The sequence below is a fragment of the Ornithodoros turicata genome, chromosome 2, assembly GCF_037126465.1.
Source record: "Ornithodoros turicata isolate Travis chromosome 2, ASM3712646v1, whole genome shotgun sequence".
Lineage (NCBI taxonomy): Eukaryota > Metazoa > Arthropoda > Arachnida > Ixodida > Argasidae > Ornithodoros > Ornithodoros turicata.
This window is the reverse complement of record NC_088202.1, coordinates 53,254,244-53,275,489: the sequence shown is the minus strand read 5'-3', so window position 1 is coordinate 53,275,489 and position 21,246 is coordinate 53,254,244. Positions and strand designations below refer to the sequence as shown.

Genomic DNA, 21,246 nt, shown 5'->3' with positions numbered 1-21,246 from the left:
ATATTGTGAACGGGCTCTCAATATCTGATTGTGGTGGAGAGTAAGCATACTACCTACATATACTACTATATATATATATATAAATATGGTATATATGAATAGGCGGGCCCTGTGTTTGATGGTAAAACCCAGTAAAACCTGTTTTTACCCTCTGATTTACACTTCCGGCAAAACACAAAAAAGCCCAAAAATGAACTTGGCAAAATGCCAATTCAGTCACCAATACAGTCACTGCAGAACGCTAAGCATTGGACACTCAGCTGTTCTGCATCTCATGCTAATCTAAAATGCAAGAAGCACTTTTTAAAAATTTTCCACCCAAAGAACCTCCCGATGTCACCAGATTTTACCGTTTTACAGCTCCTGAAATAAAACCCGATCTTTACCCCCCTTTAAAAAAAACGTAAAACCTGAAAACACAGGGCCCTATATATAACTATAGTACTTGCAAGTGGTAGTTATAGCGAGAAACATGCATTCTACTTGTGATTGTGATAGTGGTATTCAGACACACGGTCAATGAAAGTGGGGATATAATACAGTGGCCAAACACTGGAATTAAGGCTAGGCTGATTTTCAAACCCAACTGCAGCCACACTACCAACCTTTTTTTCAACTTTTTCCCTTCTTCTTTAGATGCTGGAAGTATCATTGCTAGGTACGGTCCATCTACTTCGAAGAAGATTGAATTTTCAGAACGCTGCACATACTGAAGTTTCTCTGTGTCAACCAGTTCGTGGTACTGGTCGTTTGTGTTGTGCTCCTACACAGAACAATTACACAAACCAACTTTTGTACAAAATGTCATTGTTACATCTTGAAAACTCTTAGAGTACCAACACTACTCTACCTGCACCATAACATTCAGCACAGATCCTGGGTAAGACACTGTTAATTTGGGCTTCTTGGTATTTGTAGTGTGGATCACAAAATTCTCGGGGAATGACGCGGGAAGCACACACCAAATGCCATCCGTATCCAGTTCAAGAGGACGCCTATTGAAAAAAAAAAAAAAAAAAAGATTTATTATTTTTACAAATTTGTTGCAACGCATGAGCGTCTTGTAGACAAACAAGCAGCTGCTGTTTAGGGTGCATGAGGGAACATACCCAACTTGTTCAATGAGTTCCCTAGCTCTCATGATAATGCCAGCTCCAGTGTGGCACACAATTCCAGCCATCTCCATGCTGTACCAGCGAGCACTGCAAAATTGAACAGGATCCAGGGCATAAGCATTAAAGCCAATGGTGTTACTTCCAGGAGTGCCCTCACCCTTTTCTCATGACGTATCCATAGAAAGAGTTAAGAATACATTTGTGTGCCAACTGCAGCGAGTCATAGAGCACTTCAAGGTTCTTTGCTGCTTTGATTTCAGTTGGATCCCCCTTCTCAACTGCAGCAGCAACCTTCTTCTTTGCTACCTGTGTAAAGTATTGAAGTGTACACACAATCGCGAATATAACAGGTGTAACTAACAAACCCCCGTATGTGTCCTGTTCCCTTATATTTGTGTATGCCTCAGGTTGCAGTAATGTTGAGCCAGATTTATGGTTACCCTGCACAGATGTGGGTATGACGTATGTACTGATCTACAGGTTTAGAGCTTGTTGTGGGCATTATTGGAGACGTAATAAAAGCTATCAGGGCTGAAACACTTGAGTATGCCTCAGGAACACATTGGCAGCTGTAGATCTCCTTAAACTGGTTGCTGAATACTAGGTAGCTCTATGTCATTTTTCTACTCTGTGCTTCCCATTGCCGTTTTTCTTCCAAATTCTCTCGTCACATACTTGCGCTAGTACTTTTGCTTCCACTGTTTTCTATCTCTCTTATTTTCTATCACAATGGGGCCCATTTATTTGTGTGGATTTTCCTAGCTGAATGCTGCCATACACACATTAGTGATACGTTTTTACTTTAATGTCGAACTCAGCTGGTCGTCGTAGTGCAGAAAAAGTTACACGGCTTGAATGTGCATGCTGCACTGGTCGCTCCAATACAATGTGCGTCACGTTCATTGGTCATTCTCTTCGTTCGTTTCTACGCTCAACCCACACTAGTACACTACACTGCACTGCACGAAAACGACCAGCGGAATTTGCCATTAGTCTCAATAAGAACATATATACCTGAGCTCTCAAGAAGTCTGAAAAAATTCAATTATTCAAAAGTACCTCAGTACATAGTTCTGACTAGGTCAATGATACTGCTTGCTGAGGAAAGTATATACAAACAGAATATTTTACCTTGAGGAGTGCCTTGAAGTCGTAACGCCTGTCGCGGAAATTCCTAACAGTGTCGACGTAGAAGGAGTTTTCCTTCTGGCAGATGGTTGTGTGTCTGAGCTCAGTGCGGGTCAGGTGCACCTTCTTGTATGCTTTTCGGCAGTAATCTGGAAACACAGATGTATTCCTTGTGGCAAGCTGAAGCCCAGGGTAGACCACAGCACTTTGTAGACTTACCAGCCAACCTTTTCTTTTCTGCCGCAGCCCTTTCCTCACTTGACAGGACATGGAATGCTCGAGTGGGTCCTCCTGGCTCTGCAGGAGGAAACTTCTCCGTTTCCAGCTGCTGTTGGATGCGCTGAAATTCTGCCCGGCTGGCAGGCACTGCATCACATGACATCACATCAGGAGGCAATGAGGACTAGTAAGAAAACTGATCAGGGAACTCCATATTCCCACAGGAACAGTAGCCTGTGCTCCTGTCAGAACTGAAATTATTTTCTGTTACAGTCGAGAGATCCTGCAGTAATATTGCATCAACAGTGAAATACCCCACATGTTCAACATTTCCATGACGAAACTTCCACTGGATTTGCTTTGTCTTCATATTTCATGTAATCACTGTTCATATGTGGCTCATGCACTTCGTATCACTCCTGAAAGCAAGCCCAACCTACCGAAACTTCTTCGAACATGCTTCGCTATATTTATTTTTTTCTGTGGCTTTTTGTGGTTAAGGCACCCAGCTAAAAAATTTGTAGGGCTCGGGTGGCATCAAAATGTTGCAAAGGTCATTTGCCATCTGCACACCTAGCAATACTATTAGCCAACTAAATGCCCCCTTTTTATTCAAAAGCTCATGTGGTGAAGAAGACTATAATGCCGCCTATCTTCAAACTGATCATGTTAACTGGGTGGGTAGGGGGGAACATGATAGGTGGGCAGCATTTACCCAACCCACCACCCACCCCAACAAAAAAACTGCCAGCCTCTCTACAGATGCAGCAGGGCATAATGTGATAGAATTGCTGCAGATTCACTGAACCGCTAAGAAATTACGTGGATAATTTAAAATTCTAGAGATGCTTCATTGAGCACAGATGCACACTCAACTCGCATCTCCTTAAAGGGAAAGTTTGCTCCCTGTCATCATTGAAATAAATGCGTCTGGCAGGAGCTGGTGACCCCAAACGGCTCTCCCGCGTGCCCTTTCGCTCAGAATCGACACATTTCCAGAGTTATTCGTATTTCGTCGTGACAGTCAGACCCACAACTATGGGGAACAGCAACCAGAGAATCTCCTCACTGCGAGACCTTGCAGTGGCATGTTAGCGTCCTCTCCCAACACCTCCTCCTCGCGTATTCCCTGCAGCGGGACACAAAGCATTCTGCAGCAGGAAAGAAAGAAGTCACGCACCAAACACGCGCCCACATTTCCCCACCCCGACGTCGTGCCCACACCTTTCTTCACGCATATTTCAAACTGTGTGGATTCTAATGGTTTATAATGCCGATAATAAATTATAGAGCTCAGGCAACGCCACATAGATACACAAGGCCTGCTTATTGCCTCCTCTCCCTTCTTCGCTACTTGGACATACATAGTCAGAATTTGCCTGCCATTGCGATTCGCCGTTCTGTGAATTCAAGGACTCTGAAATGGTTGCAGCTAACTTGGAACCTGTACACATTAATCTGTAGACAAAAAATGCAACACGCTTTCCAGAAATCAGTCATGAGAAAGATATGAGACCGTTTTTAGCTTTATTTCAAAGCTTTCCCGTTTAGTACGCGGGGATGTTCCATTACTGCTCGCCAGAGGTAGGCAAAACTCCTCACGGTCTTTGCCCTCACCTCGATTTTCCTGGACGGAGCTTTGTCCTCACCTCAACTACTTTTCGGAGAAGTTCCCTCACCTCACCTAAAAAAAATTCAGAGAATTTTCCTCGCCTGCCCCACCTCAAATAATTTTTCAGAACATTTGCCTTGCCTCACCTCACCTCAAAACGTTATCAGAAAAAATTCCTCACCTCACCTCAGCCTTTCCTGAAAAAATCTTTCCTCACCTCACCTCAAAACCTTTTCAGAGAATTTCCCTCACCTCACCTCAGCCTTGCATAAAAAATGTTTCCCTCACCTCACCTCACGTGAGGTGAGGGGGTTCAAGGCGCCCTCACCTCACTTGCAGTTAGGAGGGTGCCCCTCCCTGCTCAAGGTCGACGCTTCTCACTTTTTTAAACGACGAAAGTACGCAGCGTAAAGCAAGTATCGAGACTAAAGCATCAGGTCCCGACTCTCTGCTTCAGCGGTAGATTGTGACTGTAGGTGTTTGTGGCGCAAGCGCAACAGAGGCCAGAAAGCGCCACAACTGCGGTGAGTACCTGATGAATGGCGATGATAGCTAAAATTATTTACGGATCATGTCCTACGCATTATATCATGGCCGCTCGCCATCAGCTAGTGGGATGGCAGGTGCATTGCTAATTGTCTCGTTCACCGCCTTCGCATGGCATCCGATAGGTTGAGCGCTACAGTGGTGGTCGAATCGAAGCGCAGCTTTGTGAATCATAATCATATGAGTGTCACGTCATCAGTGCACCCAATGTCGTGCCCATATTGCCCCCTACTTTTTGTGGGATGTGCAGCCAGAGTCTAGACGCATCGTCAGGACTCAGGACCAGCCAATAAGCAGCGATTATTGATAGTTCGGTTTACAACAGTCACTGAAAAAACAAATGAAGTAAAGAAGACAGTCCTAACAACTACCTTTTGCCAACTTGCCTCATATCACCTAAAAGTTTTCGGACAAATTTTCCCTTTTCTTCTCTCGACACACGAAAAAAAGTTTTCACCTCACATGAAAAAGGAATCCTCACCTCAGAAAATTTAAACAAAATTTCCCTCACCTCACCTCAAAAATTTCAGAAAATGTATCTCATCCCACCTCACCTCAGCCTTTCTGGAGAAAAAATTTCCTCACCTCACCTCAAAAAGTTTTTCAGAAAATTTTCCTCATCTCACCTTAAAATTATTTCAGAAAATTTTCCTCACCTCACCTCAGTCTTTCCCAAGGAAAATTTCCCTCACTTCACCTCACCTCAGCGTCTTCTAGGAAGATTTTTCCTCACTTCACCTCAGCCATTGCTCCAAAAGATGCTCCTCACCTCACCTCAAATTCCGTGAGGTGACGGTGAGGTGAGGGAGCCCTCACCCTCACAAGCCCTCGCGAGGGTGCCCACCTCTGCTGCTCGCAGACGACAGTGGTTCGTCTCCATGGCTACAACCGCTGAAAGCTCGTTCACGATTGGCTACTGCCATTGAAAATAAGATCCTGATTGGCTGCCTATTAGTTGTTACAATATGTCGACAAGTAAGCAGGCTTTCTCTGTCTAGGTGGTGTTGGCTCAGGTCGGTGAAAAGCGAAGCATTGATTCAGTAAATCAGGGAATACACTACCCATAGAAACCAGTATTTACGAATTGATGCTTAGAGAACTGAACTAGCTTTTTAACATCATTAGCAGAACCTAACTACATTATTAGCAGACCACAAATGATTGCGTACAGAACATGATGTTCCAAATGTATCGCTCACGAATGGTCATTAAAACTGAAGATTTACTCCCAGATACGACATGGAACGAGAGGTCGTTTTCCTTTTGTAGTTAAATGCAGCAAACTGACGTTATACTCTACGAGCCACTCCTGAACTGACAGCCACGTGGTCATATATTGTGTTGCAAGCCGGTCGGTGCCACACACTGATGCTCCGTGCCCTGCTGCGTATAGTCTAGTCTACGTATAGTCTCCTCCAGTGCGGTACACGTGGCACGATCTACAGCGGTTCAGCAATATTAGAGAGTTTTCGCTCACATTGCACAGAAAATTCTCGAGTACCACAATGCAATCGCATTAATAAGCTTCCCCAATGATTACATGGAACTGGACGTGCAATGTTGGTTGAAGCACCAGAATGTATTATGATGAGACAAGTTCTTACAGTAAGCCAAAAACAGCCTTCTTGACAACAGCATGATGGACCTACACATATCTCGGTGGAAGCACTGGAATGCATTAAAGGGAGATTCTGGGACAATTCGAAATTCTTATAGTGACTCTGTAAATAAGTTCGGTACACTCTTCAGAAACGAGAAACAAAGTCAGTTTGGCGGTTCGGAACTCGCTAGTTGCCAAAAAAGCTGTGCTTATATTGAAATCGAAACTCCTAAAGGCTTCCTATCTGGCTCCCTGTACCCTGCGTGATGTCACAGGTAGTCTCGTGCAGGCTGTCAGCTGTCTATTTAGGTTCGCACTCGCGAGCAGCACTGGTGAGGTGAAGATCAGTGTTGCTGGACCGCTCTTACGTGGAGGAGCATCGAATCACTCGAAGGAAAATATTCGTTTTCTAATCATCTGCGACTCCTGGGGATGAGAAATTGTGTCCACTGAAACATCATCCTGTATGGATTGATGTCGCACTGTGACATGTTTTTGGTGTCTCAGGAGTCTCCCTTTAAAGAGCTAAAATGCTATGTTAAGCTAAAAAAGGAGGTTCCTAACAGTGAAGTGGAACTAGATGAACCCACACTATGTGCGACCTGCGCACATAGTGTGGGTGGGAGCATCAAAATGTATTACAACGTGAAAAGCAAGGAATTTATAGGGGGTTTGCGCAGGATTTAAGTCACAAGGGGTTGTTGCAACTTTGTGCTGGTGGTGTGACACCTGTGTCAGCTGCTTTTGCCACATAGTATATAATCATATGAGGAATATCCACGTAAGAAAATTTTGGGTGGGGGAAGTCAGGGATCTGTATGGACCACTGAGAAGATCCCAGCTTTATGTTAAGCCAAAAACAGGCACTACACTGTTCAGTGCAGATGATGCTGACATGTTATTTCAAGTAATAAATGTTGTGGACTATGCTCATGATCGCAATCCTACATGATTTTGTGCTTTTATGATTATACCTAGCGCCTGAAGTTTTTGGGAAATATTTTTTCTAAATTTGGGGGTAAAAATCGGGTAAATAAACATGTACTTAAATTCATGCGAATTCGAGTGGAGAAACTTCCAGTACGCTAAATTTGGGGAGAAATCGGGCTCAGTTACTCAAACTAACTGTACTGGTATGGTACAAACGGTGATGTAACTGTATTTGCTACCAAACAAGTTAGTGTACTTGCGGCCTACAGACGTCTCAGTGACGGCAATTTGCCGGGCAAAAATCAGGTTTCACCCTAAAGCGGCAACCTTCAATTCGGGGTGCAAATTCAGGGAAGAATCGGGTTAAGCCCTAAAACTTCAGGCTCTAACTTAATCCATGCCTTCATGCCAGTAGAGTTGACTACAAACTGTATGCAGGTGGAGAATTAACTGTAATGTCTAAATAGGATGCTCCTACAGAAGAAAGAGAGAGAGAGGGAGAGACATGGAGAGACTTGGTGGCTACAATGTATTTCCAATTTGCAATGAGGATTTTCATGTTTCCCTCATTTCTTTCTTTGTTCTCCTTTACTTGTGCAAGAAGCACATCCTGTAAGTTAGTACTGAATGGTACGGCTCGTGTCAAATTTAAATTGAATGCCGCTCCATCCTGCGAAGCTGGAAGAGAGCCACCCTGGTAGCATCTAGCAGAAAACAATGCCATCATAATGAGGGTCACCCTTCTAACTGTAAATAGATGACCAAAACACCCTCCGCCATTATTTCTACTAAGCACCACCAGGGTCTGCAAGCCAGAATGGTGTTCAAGTTAACTCTGATGCGAGCTGTACATGGTGCAGCAGTGCTGAGCAGATGTGAACTTCAGATATGACTGCTCTTTCCTTTTGTTTTCATGTAGGTTGTAGGAAAATACAATGTAGAAGTCTGAATTGGTTGTGACAGGATGTGCCTCGTTCCTTCCAAAGAAACATTTCAGAAGCATACTTTTAATCTGAATGACATATGACATTGGCGAACGAAGGACAGAGACAGCCTGCACTGCTATTTATCAAAACCTGTTGGTATCATATCAAAACTGTACCATATCTTGCAGACTATTTTGTGAGTCTTTCCCCTGGAGGCAGACAAAATAGACGAAATACAATTTGCGTACTTACTGTACTCGCCCCTCCAAGTCCATGGCATTGATCTTCTGCACGTGGCATTTGGTTTATTGAAATCACAAGCTGCACAATCAGTCTCATCCACCATAGCTGACGGCTGCAGTAAAAGACACGAAGAATGTGCTATGAGAGGCAGGAAGGGATGTTGTAAGAAGAGGATAGTTAGCCTGTGTTAGCCAATCTGATGCCTACATGTGACAACATATTTTATAGGACACACATAACCTAAGATAGGAGGTTTAAAAACATGTGAGCCAACACAGGCTCTTCCACAAAGAACACTTTGATTCAGCAAAAGATACAAGAGGCAGAGGATTTTCCGTCACACTGGGAAGACTGCAAAGAAGCTGGGCCTGAGCATTGCACATAAGACATCGAGAAAGCAAAGCGAGTAACTCTTAGCAATCAACTATAATGGATCACTGAGATAAAAAAGTGCAAAGAAAATTGTTGCTCCTCTTTGACTACGGGTACGGATGAGCGTTGCCCATGGAGCAGCACAAGGCAAGCTAAAGGACTGATGTTAATGACCACGGGCTATTTTGAACACTTTTGTCTCCCTTCTAGGTTCATGTTGTGATGTCCAGTTTCCCTCAAACAGCACTTTTACCCAATGTTGTACCCGCTACCGAAACGAAGTAACGAAATACAGTTACCCACTAGTCCACAGAAAAATAGCACAATTCTAGTGTTGCTACAAATTTCAAACAGTAACATGATGCTGCTACCAAATAAAAGTAACGTAAATACTATGCTGCTACTTTTCCTTACTATCTATCTATTCCTACTCTATCCTTCTCTAGGCAACACATTTCCGTAGGCATCTTTTTGCCAAATGTGTGGAAAGACGGTACAATATTTATGTTCCCTCACATAAGTTGCAACAAGAACAAAAACCATGTCAAGTGACTGGGTGATGAATGAGAAGGAATTAGTAACAGTTAGAAACACACAAAAACATTTACTTGAACAAGGCTTCCGTGTAGCTGTCTACCTACATCAGGCATCAAGTATAGACTGTTGAAGTGTAGACTGCTACACAAAAATTTTGTTCAAATACATTTTTTTGATGTTTCTAACCATTACTAGTTCCTTCCCTCACATAGCCAGCATGCAGTACAAAGTATACCATTACTGACAGCCAAGATATATATTCGAACATCAGTATAACGAAACGCTATACAACAAAATTTTAAGTACAAAATAATCTTAATCCCCTGCCTCAATTGGCTGCCATATTTCGTCAGACTCGATACAATGAAAGAAAATCCCCGTGAGGTTTGTAATCTGGAGGTTCGACAGTATTATTTCACATTGAGCTTGACATTGAGATGCTGCGCATTTAAGACATAATAGAATGCACATACAGTAGAACCTCGTTAATTCGAACTTCAGGGGACCACATATTTTTGTTTGAATTATCGGGAAGTCTGAATTATCAGAACCTGTGTTCCAATGCAAGATTCTGGCTTGTAGTATAAGCAGGCCTCATACAAAACATGTTTCGGCACATACTAGCACAGGACAGTGGTTGTAAACATCATCTGGCCCCAAACATGCAGAAAACAGTCAACATTTTATTTGCTCAGCAGCCTACTTAGTGAAGTAGTTTTCAATTGACAACTGCTTTGTTGCTGCACTTAAAAATCCGTCCCAGTTCGTCAGCATTGTAAACATCGCAAGGAGCATACTCCCTCAGGACGGTTTGCAGCCTCGTTGCTTGCCTATAGACGAGTTCAGAAAATCCCAGAGTGCTTAGCGTCGCTTTGAACTGTGGGAGTTTGCTAATACGAAAGAAACGGACGGCCTCCAAACTGTTCCGATTTCTTGCCTACCAGTCCATTGTACACGACGTGTCAAGGTCAGCGAAAGCGAAATGTGAAGGATTATTTTTCGTTCCCCCACTCAGTAAGCGCCCAGGATGCAATGCGTGCGAAAAGAGCACTGGGATTTTCTGAACTCGTCTACTGGTTACAACGCTCGGATCCACTGCAGCCTCCTCACCACTGACAGCTTCGAAGACCAGGCCGTGTCTCTCTTTAAATCGTGAGATCCAACCGTTGCTACATTTGAAATCCGCAAGTCCGAGACGCTCCGCCAGTTCATTGGCTTTCGCCTGCAGGATAGGGCCGCTTACCGGTAGATTCGAACTTCTGGCTCGTTTCAGCCACAGGAGAAGTGCCTCTTCCACACGCGGGTGTGCAGCTTCCCGAAGCCTCTTCCAGTTGCTCTAAAGCCATGTGCCTTCCCTCGAATCTTGTCTTTACTTTTCATGATCGCCGCTATAGTATTTTTTGCGATGCCATACTTAGTCGCGACAACAGTCTTCTTCAATCCCGACTCCACTTCGTCGAGAGCAGCCAGCTTTTCCTTCAGGGAAAGCGTTTTATACTTGGCCCTCGTTGACATTGGTTACAGCACACCGCGGACGCCGTCGGTTTCACTTCTCGCGAAGAGGACGCACGCAACACGCTGTTGGACAAAACGCAACTACGCAATTACCGGCCACGCTCACACGTGCACCTTCCGAGAGGTACACTGTGCTCTCAACTCTCCCTCTCGCCGGATTTTATTAACCAGAGTCGAGGTTTGAATTAAGCGGGCTTTAAATGCATTGAAAACATAGCAGGCCAAAGAAAACTTCGAAATTTGTTTGAATTAACCGGGAATTTGAATTATCAGAGTTCGAATTAACGAGGTTCTACTGTGTAGCACATATGTGGATCTAATAAATTTCTCGCCAGAATGTTTCAAGCACAAGACTGTTTTTCTGCAATAACAGTACTTTGTTTCGCGATATTCACGAATCCCAACCTCAAACTTTTCTGTCGTTTTACTGTCAATGAATTTATCAGTTTTCTCTGTGGTCGAGCGACACAACTGCCATCATAAACAGCCACTCATTGAGTACCGTAGCTACCACGTTGTAAAATGATCAAACGGATGGTATAATGTTTGCTCATGCTTTCAAACAGGGCCAATGCCTCCAAGAATAGACAGCCTTCTGAGTGTTGTCAGCATGCTGCACCAAAGCTTAGGTCTAATAGGAATTAGAAGTTACTATTGTTGCATATCCCCGGCTTCCATTCTTCCAGCCACACAATGACTTCGTTTACAAAGCATTTGAATATACGAGAAATTAAGTTTAATACACTCTTTCTGGGAGTATGAGTTCCTCAGGAAGAGTCCACCCGTGCGAGATCACCTCCATAATGAAGCATTTACAGAAAAAAATATCATGTAACTTTTTTTTTTTTACTGCATGTTGGCGCCGCGAAGCAACTGTGGCTATGAGCGGCGTACAGATGTGGACAGATGTCGAGAGATGACAGCAGGAAGGAGTGGGTGAGATGGGGGTTAGTATGCGTCTCGGGCCGCCTTCAGGGGGAACTGTGCCGACATTCGTCTGGAAAGTCTTCGGAAAACCCAGGGAAAACCTCAGACAGCACAGCCGGCGGTAGGATTCGAACCCACCACCTCCCAGTCTACAGCACGACCTTGGTTACCACCAATGAGCAGACGCCTTAGCCCAGTCGGCTAACTTTTTCTCTAAACCAGTGTTTCCCAACTGGGGTTCCGCGAGCCTTGACCTGAGGTTTGTCTCAAAGTCTGTCTGATATTCCATCACATGAGACATGATGAGACATTCTGAGGGGACGTTCTTCATGAGACATTCAGGGGCAATGGTCAGTGTGCAGGCCAAGGAGTACCTATTACTCTCCTATGAAGTAATACACTAATACTGGTAATAGAAGTTTTTGAGTATTATGATACTAGCACAAATGCTTTTTTCTAGCTCATATTATAATATGTAATGCTAATGCAACAAAGTAGGGGTGCGCGAATCCGAATATTTGAAGTCAAATCGAATATTGAATCGAATGGGAGAAAAAAAGCAGAATATCGAATCGAATATCGAATATTTGTGCAAATTTTACCATATACGCTTTTTCCACCAAAAGTTTACAATTTGTAGTCCATGGCTTTAGTCTAATCTTTCGGGCATGAACTGTCACAAAACACACACAATTCTTGGAAGCCCCTACTCTTTAATTTTACGTGATAGCGTTTCCTGCTTTTCAGGGGAGCCTACACTTACTGAGGCAATTATCTTGATTTCAAAATTTGATGTTAGGAAGTGGCTTGTTATACAGATGAGGTTGTGTAGCTGTCTCTAGACATCCGCATGTCACTTGTGAAACAAACATATTGGCATCCTGCCTCAGCTCTGCAATGAACATCCTTTAGCTTCTTTGCTAGGGTATATCATGTAGGGTTGCTTCGTTTTCGGGTTAAACCCGATTTTTCACGATAGGTCCCCACGAACAAATTTTCAAGAATTTGGGTAAAGCTCAATATCTACCCGAAATCCTTGCTGGCCTTCAACTTGTCATTCTCGGTAAACCGTCAGAAAAGTGAATCATACTATCAGCAAAGAGAGCTATTTGTGACAACCTATTTGTCCACCTTTTATGATTCCCTCCTGCAAGAGTCAAAGACGAGCTTTTGTGGAGCTCGGGCAAGTGTTTGAATACTGCGGTGATTCACTGACCCAGTTCCGAGTGGAAATATAAAGATGATTGTTTCTCGTCCCAGTGTCACGGCATTGGCTTGTTTCATATGCCTTTCGTTTCACCCGAAAACTCCCCGATAACATATCAAACAGAGATCGTAGCGCCCGATTTCTCCCCGAATTCTCGTGTGTAAATAGCACCCGATTTTTCCCTCCCAAATTTGAAAAATCATAAAACCCGTAAAAACGAAGAACCCTAAGTATATGTCTTCGTTTTGGAAGTTGTGCTGCTAAAATGTTGAATGCAAGGAACATCTATAAGGCACCCTTTTTGTTTCTGGGCTGCAAGCATTATTGAAGAGTCTCAACGTTTTAAAGGCAACCTCCCAGACAGACATCAAATCATCATCCCCCATCGGCGCCACTAAAGATCACGTGGGAGGGACGCCACCCCTTCCTCTGGCGAAGCATACATACATAATTTTGACTAACATTACCTTAAGCTGAACAAAAATAGTCTGACTACATTGGTCTTTCAGCAATGGCAGTTTTGTATGGCAGGCTTCACCTCATGGAGGGTAGCATCAGGTGAAGCCCACTTTCGGGATGTTGTCGTTCATATTCATTCATTCATGTCGCATGTCGTCGTCGGGAATAGTCGAATATTCGGAAAACCGAATGTTGGATATTCGATTCGCGAATCGAATATCCAATTTTGATTCCAATTCAATTCGCGAATCGAATACTTCGAGTGATTGATATTCGATTCGATTTCGAGAATTCGAATATTCGCGCACCCCTACAAAACCACAGTAAACCACCTTCTGTTCACACATCATTGGGGTTTACCCCTTTTGTATTGCAACATCAAAAGGACAGTCTGGGCCATCTTTGCCGAAGGATAAGTGGTAAACATCGGGTTATATTTTGCTTCAATAATTCGGGTGTAATCAGGTTGAACTGAACCTGATTCAACCTAATTCTGGTTGAATTGGATTGGATCATGTGTAGAGCTTCGGTTTGCTTGGCACAATACACAACACACCAGTAGACACAGAGTATCAATATCTAGTTTGTGCATATAAGAGGCAACAGGGTCTCTGTTTTGACAGTTTGTATTAGCATATTTATGCATTTACAACACAGATGCCAAAGTTGTGTGGAAGTTGTGATGACTTCGGATCCCCCTGGCCCAGCAGTTTTCAGGAAAATATCAGGTTAAACCCTGTTTTTGCCGATTTGAATCTGGAGGTAAATATCGGGCATAATCGGGTATAACTCTAAAAAGTCTGGGCCTATGAATGCACAGTGCATAGCGCTCTCCGGTGTTTGTATCGGTGGCTGAATTTGCACTTTGGCAAGTTCTCATTCAGTGTTTTATTAGTTTTACCTAGAGGTGTGCGAATATTGAAATTTTCAAATGCGAATATCTGCAAAATTGTCCTTCGAATATCGAATATCATACCATAGGATAAAGGCTTCTAAGAGTAACAATTAAGCCCCTAAAACAAGCATGGTCACAGTTGTGTTGTGTTGATCCTTTGCAAAATGCCCCAAGTGCTAATATGGAATATGTATTAGTGTACTGGGCTTAGCATAGGACATACATGCATATATGCATATGTACAGTAAAATTATTTTTACAATGAAACAATGTGCTGTTCTCATAAGGCAAGCTGAAAACTGTAAAAACAACTCGCACTTCAAACATAACATCTCCCATGAACGGTGAACACCTGTGTTGGCATTGTAAGTGCTGGTGAAACAGACACAATAAAAGTGAAGGGCAACGACATGTTCAGAATGTGGGATGGTTTAGTGGTGAGCACATCTGAGAAGGAACGTGAAGGTGGCAAGTGCTCTCTTCTTGCACTGACAATGCCTTCCGCATTTGTTGTGTAGGTGAGAAACTGCATGGTTTCACTGTGCTCAAGCGTGAAACCATCGCTCCTGACAGTAATGCATAGTTTGGAACAGCCTCATTCGTTAGCGCAGTAAAACCGCAATCCTTGATGATGTTGTATGGCTGTGCTCATCATGCGTGATTGTTTCCATGATGTTCGTGTTTAGCTCTTCTTTCATTTCTGGCGCAGACACTGACGGGCGCGAGCAAAGTCGCTCCGTGCGGGTTGGGCTTAAAGGGGTTGCGATACTTTCATAGATCTGGTTCATTACATCATGGACGCATTGTATTGCATGCCAGAATACACAGGAAAAAAGAATTATTCTTCTACGTGTCGTATTTAGCGAGATACGAGTCCTCGAATGCGCTCCTGGGCAAAGCGCAGACGTCACAGACCTCCGAGTTGCATCTGTTCCTATTGGCAGCCGTAAGCCCGTGACTTCTCGTGTGCTGCCTCACTGGCAATGGTGGGGTCTGTGATGTCAGAGCTACATGAGTTTTGGTATCCACTGTGCCAGTTTTCTCCGTTCCGATTACAGGTTTTGCTGTGAAACTTTCAGTGCAGGTTCACATCTGTGCAAAGCACCGTTTCTTATATTTATCTGGGATAGCCTGGGATGACATGTTGCAACCCTCGAATATTCAAACTTTTATGAATATTCAAAAACTTAGAATATCAAAATATTAGGGGTGTGCGAGTACTCGAATTTTCGAATACGAATCGAGTAATACGCTATATTCGGTTGATATTCGCAAAGGATATTCGCTATTCGCAATTTTCGAATATTTTTCGAGTATCTGCCCACCGGCAGAGATGCACGCGAAGACACCCGCGCGTGCTGCTAGGCTGGTAGCGCTGCGTGGTGACGTCACCGCGCGTGAGCTTCCTCTTCGCGCTCCTTGCCACTCCTCTCCCAAAGCGAAACCACGTGCAACTGATGAAACCGTTGAGACGCAGTCACGAGTCGCGCAGGGCATGGCAAGTTCGGCTGTGTGTACAACTGAAAAACTGCAGGATGATGGACACGATTGTGAAGTTGTGCAGGATAACGCGGCAGCGAAGCGAACAAACAGAAGCGCCGTGTGGGACTACTTCCAAAGAGAATCGGCAGTTTCGGTGCTCTGCGCGCATCCAGACACAATCGGGGTCCACAACCAGCATCGTGAATCATCTGAAGCGACATCACCTACTTTATGCTGAGTTTAAGAAGAAACATGAGGCTAAGAAGGCGGAACAGCAAAGAATCGACAAGTTCGCCACAAAGAGACAGCTGCCACGTGCTCGTAAAGAAGCATTGGATGTCAAAGTGGCACGCATGATAGCCCTAGACTACCAACCGTACCGGGTGGTCGAGGATCGCGGGTTTCGAGAACTTCTGGCCGAAGCGGTACCAGACTACTGCCCTCCTTCAAGAACGACGCTATCCCGGACGCTAGTACCGAAACTCTTTCACGACAGAAGGTGAGAAGTTCAAGCAGAACTCGAAACCGCCTTACAAAATGGTGTTGAGTCCATGTCATTCACGTCCGACATGTGGACGTCACGCTCGAACGCCAGCTTCATAAGCCTAACGTGCCACTTCGTCGATCACAGCTTTCAAGTGAAGCGGTACAACTTGGACACGCGTAGTTTTTCGGGAAGGCATACTGCGACGCAAATATCATCGGTCCTCCGCGACATGGTGAAAGACTGGAACGTACCACTGGATAAATTTCCAATCTACATCCAGGCTAGCACGCAAGTACCTCGCCATTCCAGCAACGTCAGCTTCCAGTGAACGGGCATTCTCAGCAGCAGGAAATGTTGCTACACCATGCAGAGCTGCCTTACTCCCTGAGCATGTCAGGCAGCTGACATTTCTGCACGACAACCTGTGAACTGTTGAACAACAACTGAACAGAGTATTCCAGTGTGCTTTGACTGGACTTAAAAGTGTTGTGTTAAGTGTACCTCAGTGCGCCAAGACTGCCTGAATTTAAAACCAAGTGAAGGTTCAACTATTTCAGTGTGTTTGAGAGTCTCCAAAATGTACATTTGTGGGAAGAAAATAAATAAATGTGTGACGTGTTAGTTCTTATTACTCGAAAGTATTCGAAATCCTGATTCCAACTATTTGTACTCGATTCGCAGTGAACTTTAGATATTCGAAAACTATTCGCAGTGAATTTTAAATATTCGAAAACTATTCGCAGTCTAGAATTTGGTACTCGCACACCCCTACAAAATATGAATACGGATCAAATATTTGATTCGTATTCAAAGACTTCAAATATTTGCACACCTCTAGCTTTACCCTAAGTGATGATATGATGCAAATTGGGGGTAAAAACTTGTTTTTATCGGGTTTAACCCTGAAGCGTGAGGCCCTAGGTATAATCTTTTGTTGAATGATTGACCGACATTTCATGGCTCTGGCAGAAGACTTGTCTTCCGATCTAACTCTTCTTGCAAAAAGACTGCTGCTTCACTGCCTGCTACGAATGGAATGCTCTATGTTGGTGCCTTACAGTGATCACAATGATGTGTGAGCAAACTTTGACACACAAGGTCCTCACTCACAAATACAGATAGTATATAGCTCCACCAGTTGGCTGTACACAAGTTCATCATAGAAAGGTTAAACCACACAGCTGAGTTCATGCATAATGGTACTCATTCACCACGTCTCTGTGGCACTGCATACTGCATACACGAGATATGTTGAACTGCTCACCTGCAGCCTATTGGTAAGTATGATGTTCGGATACATAGCACCAACATCTAAATGGTAGATGATTGGCTTTTCAAGCCTGGACGGGGTGTCCCGTAGTGATGCCAATGCACGCTTTATCTCCTCACAGACCTTGGAGGAAAGAAAACAAATCAACCTTGCAACAAGATTTGATGGAATGGAGATACTACTTACCTCATTAAAATTAATGACTTCAGACAGAGGAACTTTCTCTTCGACTTCAACAGCATGCTGCAGTGTTTTTGGGACGTTCTCAATGAGTGTCTGGAATGCTTCTGGAACCTAGAAAACGAGTGCACTTCCTAGTGTTAAAACCTAAGTCTCACGCGTACAAGTGAAGCAGCGACAATACATTTTTATAGTAGACGACTCCAATGACAGAGTAATAATAAGTACAAGATAGAACTGAACCACTGGTTCCACCCAGGGGAAGGCAACTGCAATCACATGCAACGTTATTGAAACTGATATTACGCAGTAAGTATGCAGAGAAGGATACAAACCAGACGAAAACGGCAGGGAATGTCAGCTCGGAATACGCCTGATTCTAATGCTTCTACATGTCCGCCAACGTAAGTTTCTTGGTCCAGTACGTGGCCGTCTTCGGTCAATTTGTTCAGGGTAGCCTCTTGCTTATTGGGGAAGATGATGTTGGCATGGAACGCTTGTACCATCAGCAACGCTTCACATAGGGTGCCCGACCCCTTACGCAGAACCTAAATGACCAACATTCCTTTTCTTAATGTCGCTCGTTTTAACAACTTGTGGCAGAATGTTACTTATGGGAAATAAAGTGAACAATATAGAAAAGCCAAATTGAACAGCCCAAGATGATACTATATACAGTAAAAAAAAATAAGTTGGAATATTCATACAATTAAAATTTTATACTTTTTCACTGTGCCCAGTTCCATGCCGTACTGCACCTACAGGTTCTAGGTAGCACATAAGCTCATGCCCGATATAAGTGGCTTAGCAGTAGCATTGACAGAAGTGCAGTTCAAGCAGAAGGCTGACAGAAGACTGCAGGAAAACTCAGGGAAAGCCTTAGACAGCACAGCCGGAGCAGGAATTTGAACCCGCGTCACCTCCCAGTCTCGGCGTGGAAGGCGATCATCCTAACCGCTATCCCACGCAAGCTGGCACACATACTGCAGGTACAGCTCAACGTTAAGTGGAAATAATGAGCAATTCTGTTCTTAAAACTTTCCTTGATCAGCATCTCTGTCACGATTCAAAAACACCGAAATTACGCATTTACATCCAATATAGTGAATGACCTCTGCAGCAATCCGGAGTCTGTTGTAAGTAGGGCTTGACTTTTTAGGGTTTACCCGATCATGCCCGATACTTACCTCCCGATTCAAATCGGGAAAAACAGGGTTTAACCTGGTATTTCCCTGAAAATTGCTGGACCAGGGGAATCCGAAGTCATCACAACTAACACACAACTTTGAAAACTGTGTTGAAACTGCATAAATATGCTAATACAAACTGTTAAAACAGAGACCATGCCTCTTAGATGTATAGACTAAATATTGATGCGCTGTGTCTACTGGTGTGTCATGTGTATTATGCCGAGTAAACCGAAGATTTACGCCTGATCCAACCCGATTCAACCAGAATTACGTTGAATCAGGTTCAGTTCAACCCAATTACACCCGAATTATTGAAGCAAAATATAACCTGATGTTTACCCCCCCCCCACCCCCGATTTTTCTGGAAAACAAAACCTAAAAATGTCAGGCCCTAGTTGTAAGCAAGAGAGAGTCACCATACACGAGTGTTTGCGTAGGTAGGTAAGAACACTAACCTCATCAGGGTCCATGGGAATGATGGTACAGAGTGCAAACACAAAAGGATGCACATACTTCATGTAGAGGTAATATGTTGCCACTGCGTCTGATACCGAATAGTTGGCCAGAACCTGGTTAGAAGAAACATCGAAAGAAGGAACGGAAAATAAAACACAACTCGTTTTCACCTAAGGGTATTCAAATTATCAAAACTTGCATGAGTGTTCAAGTCAGATGGTTCAAAAGAGAGGTTAGGCTTTGAGAGCACAAAGAAAAAGAAGAGAACAAAGATGTCACAGAATTTGTGCAAAGCCTTAAACTAGCAGCGACTTTTTCCTTGCAAATAATTAGAACTTCGTATTTTTGTTCGTTGCCAAATCTGGGGGTAGAAAACGGGGTAGAAAGCTGGAATAGGGCAAAATCTGGTGATATCATGTGAATGAGCTGATTTACGGGTGGAAAAGGAAAAAGAAAAAAGTGAAAACAAGGTGAGAGGTAGCGTAGAGCGCAAGGTACGGAATGTTCACCCGTGCCTGTACAAGTGGCTGACATCGTAATTTGGGAGGTTCAATGTCTTGTGGGTTTTCCCGTAGTGATGGTAACGCAAATGCAGGGGTAGAAACAAGTTTTACCAGAGGCTCTACAAATAATGCAGAAAGGAAACTGTAACACAACATCTCACACATGCCCAGCTGTGCTGCTCATAACACGCACAAACAAAGGAGATAGGAAATGGTCATTCATTTGGCAAAGATGCAGTACCTGTGGCTGCTCACTAGCCATACGGCACATCTCTTCTGGGTCCAGTTCCACTGGGTCATAGCGTAGTTTGGCCTAGGGCAAAATGCATACCAACGGCTGTCAGATTTCTACTTGCATCGCGGCAACTGCAGCACACAGACAAGCACGACGCCACTGAATGCGAACAGTCATTCAACTCACTTTGGCAACTGCTTTTAGGTTTTGGCTACCCACAGGCAGGTAGCTGTCCCTACGCACCCAGTGGAAGCAATCCATGTGCACAATTGAATGGGCCAAATAATGACCCTCACGGTTACGCTGGAAGCCCACTTCTTTGGCCATGTCTAGGCCATGAACAGCACTACGAGCTTCCACAAACATCCTGCAGGGAAGACAGTACCAAATGACTCTAGACACTCCATGTGTACTTGGTGTTTCCTATTAGAAGGCGCAAAAACACACGAAAGTCATGAGTATGACATCATGTAAGATTTTTCACGTGGTGGTTTTACTCCAGCCAAGTGCACAGTTTAAACATATAGTATCAAAATTCAGACAGTGTTTCACCTTGCTTGTACACAGTGATAATCAGGGTGTCTACCAAATTGCAGCCTACAAATTCCCTGACTTTTCCACATTTTTCACTGAGTATTTTACGTGAATTCCCTGACCAAAACAAAAAGGAACTTGGTGCATGCTGCTACCTTTCGATACAGATCATTTATGGAGTATTAGTGAGACTGCCCTACTTTTCTGCCTCTGGGCTTGTCATATTGGTGAACTGCTACTCGTGGCAATGTTGCTACGGCCGCTCAACCATGATCTGTGCTCACGATTCGCTGTGCAGCGTTACTGCACTTGTCTGCGATTTTCCCTGACTTCAGCTGCCTCTTTGGCAAATTCCCTGACAATCCCCTGACTTCTCCAGTAGCATCAAAATTCCCTGAGAATTCCCAGTTTTCCAGTTTAGTAGACACCCTGGATAATGCATTCATAGCACACCCTAAGTGAGGATCAGTTTTAGTTTCATCGTTAGGTTGCACCACCATTGTCATAGTATGAACACAAAGCAAATGAAGCAGACGACGGCAATGTCTCACTTACGTAGGCTGAATAAATATGATGCTGCTTTCAATATTGTTATTCCGTTTTATTAGTGTCACAACAATGTTTTTAATTAAAGCACAAGAAAAACACTAGCAGTGTGCAAAGCTCAAATCAGTTGAC

General features: G+C 43.8%; 1 protein-coding gene across 1 annotated transcript in view; it reads right to left on the bottom strand.

The window, feature by feature from the left end:
- LOC135385400 (DNA polymerase epsilon catalytic subunit A-like) overlaps positions 1-21,246 on the bottom strand; it is a 64,935-nt gene that overhangs the window by 38,190 nt on the left and 5,499 nt on the right. Inside the window, exons 9-21 of the mRNA XM_064614692.1 lie at positions 20,221-20,401; positions 20,041-20,112; positions 19,296-19,409; positions 17,986-18,198; positions 17,657-17,764; positions 17,465-17,593; positions 8,329-8,431; positions 2,463-2,609; positions 2,247-2,392; positions 1,273-1,421; positions 1,110-1,202; positions 851-995; positions 606-763 (exon numbers count right to left, since the gene is read on the bottom strand). Of these exons, the coding sequence (XP_064470762.1) occupies positions 606-763; positions 851-995; positions 1,110-1,202; positions 1,273-1,421; positions 2,247-2,392; positions 2,463-2,609; positions 8,329-8,431; positions 17,465-17,593; positions 17,657-17,764; positions 17,986-18,198; positions 19,296-19,409; positions 20,041-20,112; positions 20,221-20,401 (1,758 nt within the window). The remainder of the gene's footprint in view (positions 1-605; positions 764-850; positions 996-1,109; positions 1,203-1,272; positions 1,422-2,246; positions 2,393-2,462; positions 2,610-8,328; positions 8,432-17,464; positions 17,594-17,656; positions 17,765-17,985; positions 18,199-19,295; positions 19,410-20,040; positions 20,113-20,220; positions 20,402-21,246) is intronic.